This window comes from Pygoscelis adeliae, unplaced genomic scaffold (genome assembly GCF_000699105.1).
Source record: "Pygoscelis adeliae isolate BGI_AS28 unplaced genomic scaffold, ASM69910v1 Scaffold505, whole genome shotgun sequence".
NCBI lineage: Eukaryota > Metazoa > Chordata > Aves > Sphenisciformes > Spheniscidae > Pygoscelis > Pygoscelis adeliae.
This window is the reverse complement of record NW_008824811.1, coordinates 261,466-268,546: the sequence shown is the minus strand read 5'-3', so window position 1 is coordinate 268,546 and position 7,081 is coordinate 261,466. Positions and strand designations below refer to the sequence as shown.

Below are 7,081 nucleotides of genomic sequence, written 5' to 3'. Positions count from 1 at the left end.
GTGGGGAGGTCGGGGGCTGGGCAGAGGCGGGCCGGGCGGCTGCCGGGCTGAAGGGAGCGGGCAGGACGCGCGGCCACGACCTTGGTTTGTGGTGAAGGAGAACCGGCGGTGGAGGAGCTCCCTTCCACAGCTGTCCTCAGCCCTGGCTGCCCCTCGGGCCTGGGGTCTCTTGCTGGCCCGCACAGGCCGCTGGGCCTATGGCCTGGCATTGTCACCGGCATGGCGTCGGAGGGGGCTGTGGGGACAACGCCGTAGAGATGCCTGCTCCTCTCGCCTGGGAAGCCTTGCACTCCTTGCAGCGAGAGTCCCAGGGGATTTACTCTCTGGGTCTGGTTTAATCACTCCAAGCATTAAATAGAAATGAATAATGTTCCCTATCAGAGCCTCTAAGGGGGCTAGCAGCAGCATATGCTGGTGTTTTGCTGCAGCGTGTAACGTGGAGCTGACGAAATGCTCTTGAAAAGGCCTGATACCAGTGGGGAACAACGCGTGTCCTAAGGGAACCTGTCTTATCCAGGGACACTCCAGACCGGGTGAGCTCAGGGAAGCTGGAGAGGGGTGAGGAGGAGCTGCTGTGCTGACTGTGCGGGTGTCAGCATCTGCTCGTCACAACCACCTCCCCAAGACCACCTTCTTGGCAGTCTGCGCACACCTCCTGCTGTCTGTTGCCTTAGGATCTGATGAGAAATGTTTGGGGCAGAATCTTTCTCCACTGTGTCCACTGACTCCAAACTGGTGCTCCTCAGCGCAGGTGGTCTAGAGCATCATCACTCAAGAGCCATTACTCAGCCCCAGGACAGACGAGTAAGCTCAAGCCACCTTTACCTTCACAAGTTCACTAGTACCTGGCATCTTCCAGCCAAGGATCCCGCAGCCCTTAGTGAGCCATGATGCAGCTCTTGTACAGGCACTGTCACCGCTAGCTGGGCAACCATGTCACACGCCAACGGGTGAATGCCTTTATGGAATGAAATGTTACTCGCTAAGTATTACTTTTTATCAGGCAAAGTTGAAAGGCCTGAGAGGTCAGGGGAGATGAATTAGTGGTTCCTAGTAGCTTGTAAGTGTGTGAATTTGTGAATAAGTAACCTTGGCTTGAACGCCCACAGTGGACTCGTTCCTCTCTGCAGAATGAGACTGCCTGGAGGAACTGCTCTGCTTGCTGTTGCGCACCGCACATGCATGGGACAGCACGCACGCCGTACCATGAGGAGCCAGCGGGCTACATCCACCGTGCAAGGAAACAACAGTGCAGGCCTTGCTTCATCTGACTCACGATTATTTATGTCTTGAATGGCAACCCCAGGCAGACCCAGGTGTGCTGGATGGGCCTGTCACAAAGTACCAGCTGATCCTTGCCCCTGAGAGCTGCTGGACAGGTGTTACAAAGCATGTACCTGCTTGGAAATCTGGCTGGGCACAATAATAATTACACTAACAAAATGAAATTTGAACTGTTTATTGGCTCAGGCAAAGTAAGGTTTCTGGAAACCCACCCTTCACTGTTCCTTTCTCAGTCTCAGCTACAGGGAAAAAGAGTTAACTGCAGCCTGGACAGGTAAGTCATTACTTCTTTTAAATGTTACTTTCTAAGCTGACAGCATTGCTGTAGGCAGGCTCCTGAGGTCATTTGACAAGTCAGCAGCAGCCTGAGAGAGAAGACAGAAAGCTTGTTCTGTGCTCTATAGCCAGCCCCCTGCCTTTTCCCTCCAGCAGACCATGGCACCAGGGTCTGCAGTCTCTGTGGCCAGAGGGGCAACAACGTCCAATCTCCAAAACATTAAAGGCAAGTACTATGCTTTGTTAAAATTAAAGCCAGTGTCCCTGACAGTCTAAGCATTTACTCCTAAACATCTGCTGGCAGCTGCTTCCATTTCCCCTCCGTCCTTTTTGCTCCACAGGGACTGCTGTGTGCTGCAGCAGCCTGCCTAGCACTCTCACTCGCGTGTTTATCCTGTTTGGTGTCCCACGGTATCGCAGAGAGAGTCAAGTGTCTCATCAAGGACTGTGTCTAGGCAGGGCGCTGATGTGAGCTTCACTGATGAATCACACCGAGAAAAGATAAACGATGGGGAACGTAACATCCCCGTCTGGCCAGGAATTGAATTTTAATGAGGTTTTATGCTGTACTTATCATTCCCTGATGTCAGTGCTTGTCCACAGTACAAGCTGCCTCTTACTGTCAGCAGGATGCCAGTAAAGGCCCCTGAAATGGAGAGCTGGGAATGATGCTAGCTGAGGCCAGGAAAACTATGTGCAGCACTGTTTTGGGAATTTGAGGCCAAGAATAGCTTCAGGCAGGTTTTCCTCATCGTGGCTGAAATTATCCACGTCTGGGACACCCAGCAGCATATTGGTGGGAATGATTTGTGGCTTCAGTACAGGTGGAGTCAAGGAGACTCCAAAACCGGAAGATTAGAAAATGAATCCTAAAAGCGGATCTCAGGCCTGCTTATTTGAGCAAACGACTCTGCGAGGAGGGAAGTACTCTTCCAAGCTGCTAAACTGAATTCAGATGTCAAAAGGCATATACAGCACCCAAACCGCCTGTGGCCAAAACAGGGCACCTTCATATGAACGTGCATGCTAAGAAACTTGTGACAGTGAACTTTTCTTGGCAGTGGAAGAGACATCTAGGTAAATGCAAATACTGACTGCATACAGATAGTAACATACACTATGAAAGATCCTGCTATGGTCCACCCCATTGACACGGCTTCACCAACCCTTTGGCGACAGAGAGATCCAACATTTTTCTAGGCTGCAAGCCCCAAAGCAAACCACTGAATCAAAACGCTGGAAAATGGCCCGGACCTCCCTCTGCACTGCTGGGAAGAACAGAACAGCCGGTGCTGAGATGAAAGGTATGGCAATTTGCCTCATTGATGCTGTAGGTATGTCATCCATGTCATGTATCTGTCCTGCTTAAGTCTTATCCGTTTGGATGTCCTCCCTTTATTTTTCACTATTAAATTAACCCCATCTTGCATGACCAATAATTGCACACTCCTCTAATAATTGCATGTTTTTTCTCTCTACTGCCCCAGTAATAGGCTGAGGGAATCACAAGCTGTAGTTTCACTTGCATTTTCTTTAGCAAACTTTTTTTTTTCTTCAGGTGGAGTTATTTTTAACCTGGCTCAATTCCCAAATTAGATTCACTGCCTGACGGCATAAGAAGTTGTACCAGTGCACTTGGGAGAAACAGGGGAGTGTGTGCTACCGATGTGAAAGAAGGTCTAGGTGTCCAGAGGGAGGGCTTGGCCTAGCACTGCTGCCAGACAAAGTGCTTGTGGAAATGCAGCCTTGGCTTCTAATTTTTCATGTGCCTTCACAAAGAGGTCTAAGGAATTGTCCTAATGCACACAAGAGCCAAGGAGGCAGTTTACACCTGAGTTGAGAACACACTGCCAATCTTGGGAATATATGCGATTTCCTAAGATTTGTCCTCAGCCTACCTTAGGTAGACAAAGCCGGTAGGTGTAGGTGGTCGTTACCGCTCTCTGCCACTTGAGGTCACCCCTTTGCCCAAAGGCAAAGGAGGAAAGCACAGATGTAGTAGCAAGGACAGGACAGTTCCAAGTGCCAAAAAAGGGTCCAGGACAGAAACAGCCACCAATATCCCCTCGTTAAATCCAGAAGAGCCAGGACTTGAGCCTGTCGTGAGTGCACCTCGTTCTCTCAGCAAAAGGAAGATGGCAAACACGAGCCACTGATTCTCTAGGAACCTCATCCTGCCCTCCTGCTTCCCAGCTCATACTCTCACAGGTCAGTGAGAGCTGTCAATGGTCTGTAGATACCTTGTGGGAGGCACTCGGGACCCTGCAGTTTGGCCCCTAGGAGAGCTTCAGGCCTTACACCCGTTAGGTTGGGGGAGGATTTTTTTCTGTGTGCTTGGGTGCCACGATACAGGAACTAGCTTGACAGAAACTCAATGATACGAGCTGCAAAGCTGTGACTGTCTCAGGAGCTAAATGAAGCGTGGCTCCCAGAGAAAAGGAACAGCATTCCTTAGTGAGTAATAGGAACAAAAATATAGAATTTTCAGGACACAATCCTTTGACCCTGAAACAGAAAATGCCCACTCCAGGATAAGTGGCACTAGGAAGACTTACTCTGGGTTTAATTTATGTCAAGAGAAAAAAATGGTTAATACCCATAGAGCAGAAAGAGATACGCTAAGAGCAGAGGTGGCAAGTCCTGCGCGTCAGAGACAGAGGTAATTCTCACCTGAGGAACAGTGACGGTTTGTACAGTAAGGCTGGATGGAAACAGCAAAAAGCCGTAAAATCAATATCCCCCTAGTTAGACTGTGAAGGAAACAAGGTATACTGAGAGTTGTTTTCATTAGATCTACTGTTACCCCGTAGTTGAAAACAGCAGCTTAGTTTCTGGGATCAGTTTCTCTTAATGAGGTTTTTATTTCCCCAAAGCTTATTTACTTTTCCAGGTTACTACGCTTCTCTGTAAACCAGGTCTCCCAAGGAAAGACAATCCCTGAGCAATCACAGATTAAAATCCTACTACTTAAAAATGCTTCTCCAACAGAGCAGTAAAAAAAAAAAAAAAAAAGAAAAAATCTGCAGCCTTTGGGAAAAAAGCCAGCATGAAAGATTTAAAAAAGAGAAAGGTCAGCATGCTCTATGAAGGCATTGTCTATGCAGGCAGCATCTGGCAGCAGGCATCCCTTAACCTTACCTAGCCTGAACCGACTGCTAATGGACATTTACCCTCTGCTGCTGCAGAGCCACCCTGCTCCATTCTCTCTCTGCAGGGCTGACTCACTCTGCAGCGCACTCACAGGCACGCAATCCGCCACATTACAGAGGACTATTTACATGCCAGCAGACGCCACCTCTTTTCATCAGGCACTCTACGAGTCTTGTCATTTCGTGCTCTGAGGCTGCCTGTTCCCCTCTTCCAAACCAAATACAAAGTCAATCCCTGCCAGATGGGACTGCACTCTGATCTAGCATGCTGCCAGTAAACGAAGGAAAGGGACCAAAAGGTCGGTAATTTTCTGAAAGCCCTGAATCACTTGAGAAATGTGCTGATGCAATAGCATCAGTGAAGGACTCAAAATGCGTGTTTTCACCCGGGAGTCATCAATGAGGATCTAGAGCATCACTGTCAGAAAATGCTTGGCCGAGGCAACATGCTCAGATTGTTAATTTTACTCCTGGCATATTTGCAGGTGCTCAGCACAGAGCAATCCTCCACCTATGCTTGCTAACCCCAGCTTTTGTTTTATGCTTTCTTCTCCTGACTCGCATGGGTTTATATATTAACGAGAAAGGCTTGATGTTCCATCCAAGGCACGGACCAAAACACCGTTGATGGGATTTTGCCTGCATTTGGTTACGTAAGTATCATGCCTTCCGCAAGGTGTCACCGATGGAATCTTAAGGAGTTCCTATAGACCAGTGCCTTTAAATCGCTTATTTCTCTTAGAGATGAGAGCTACCACCAGCATTTAGTTGCTCTCTTAAATGCAATTTGCTCATATTCTTTTAAATTGGCAAAAAGCAAGGCTGGCAGCAGGTTTCCCTTAAAGAAGGTAAAACCAGACCTTAAACATATTTGCAGCCCCAGCCAGGACCTTCTTCTGTCCTGCTACACCAGCAAAATACAGTCCCTCTCACCAGAACTGCAAGACATACGTGGCATGCTTTCCAGAGAGCCTGAATTTGTGATTCACCCCCTCCAAGCTGCAAGCTCTATCAGACTCTGCACAGAAGTACTTGCAGTCAGTGCTGAGAGAGAATTATGCTATCGTTTCCATAAATGTTTATGACCCATGGATAAAGTCTAATTCAGAAGTTGAGAGTCTACTACTTTTGCTGAAGAAAAGAATGATCAACACAATTCAGATCAGGAAGTTTTCCCTTACCCTAGGCAATACTTCAGCAGACATCCAGCATTTTCCTTAAGTCAGCTTACGCCTCTATACAGCCCAAGCAGCACCACTGCTCAGACTGCCATGAAAAAAAGCCCTTCCAAAACATGAAACCAGTAGTACAGCCCACCCCAAAGCCAAGCAGCTGACAACCTATTAAATGACTGCAGCCAGATCAGCTTCTTAGCACACAGACTAAACCAATTATTTTGTTAGTAATTATTGATGATCAACAATTGTTCAAAGTACACCTTCACAAAGGTCTGTGAAAATCCATACTAGCAGAATGATTGGCTCATAGCTGAAGTCTCCCGAATAGTCTGCAGTTTGGAGACCAGCTACCCAGAAGGTGCACAAGGTGCCACCAGGCCTGGTGAATGCTCCTGCCAGGTTAGAAGCTCCAGACATAGCTTCAGTGAATTCCTCATGCTCTGGCCATAGCTTGTCATGGTACTTAGGCCAGACTTGTTTGCTGCACAGGTATACATAAGGTACATGTACACCACCACCACATCTCCATTCCCAACCAGGCTAACAGAAGAGGTTCCCACAGATCACTCCAGATTCCTCAGCTTAGTTTGATCACAAAGGCATTACCTAATACTAGGTATCCACGTAATATTAACATTTTGGCTTGAACAAGGTAAAGCTTGACCTGTTCTCCAAACTATACAACTAAGATTAAGGTGATGTACTTCCCAAAGGCAATTTGGAACAAGCTCTACATTTGTAACCATCCAACACCTATTTCCCATTTCAGCTTCAGTGTTGCTTTGCAACACTCATAAATCCTCAGGACAAGAAAAGGTTGCTACAGCATTCACTAGCTGCAAAAGCAGAACTTCTCAGCTCAAACACTCCTGATTTACAAGTTAAAAATACAAGTTCTTGAATGAACCCATTTTGTTGATGAGACTATTGTTCAGGTACTTTAGAGGCAATTGCTGCTAACCATGCAGCTTTCCAACCAGCTAAGTTTCAGCAGAGGCATCACAAGGACAAGCTGCCCAAAGGCTCTTCAGCAGCTCCTATTCCTTGTCACATGCTGAAGCCTGCACCCCTGCTCCCTGACCTTGTCTGCTCAGGCCATGCTGCACAGCCTATTACACAGCATTGCCGTGTGCCAGAGCAAAGATGTGCTGCTTGATCAGGATGAGCACAGCACTGCAACAGCCTTGCATTCCT

At 47.7% G+C, this 7,081-nt stretch overlaps 1 protein-coding gene across 1 annotated transcript in view; it reads right to left on the bottom strand.

Annotated features, from left to right (window-relative positions):
* Positions 1–221, bottom strand: part of AMDHD2 (amidohydrolase domain containing 2) — a 7,900-nt gene extending 7,679 nt beyond the window's left edge. The window contains exon 1 of the mRNA XM_009324243.1: positions 216–221. Within this exon, the coding sequence (XP_009322518.1) occupies positions 216–221 (6 nt within the window). The remainder of the gene's footprint in view (positions 1–215) is intronic.
* Positions 222–7,081: the final 6,860 nt, after the last annotated feature.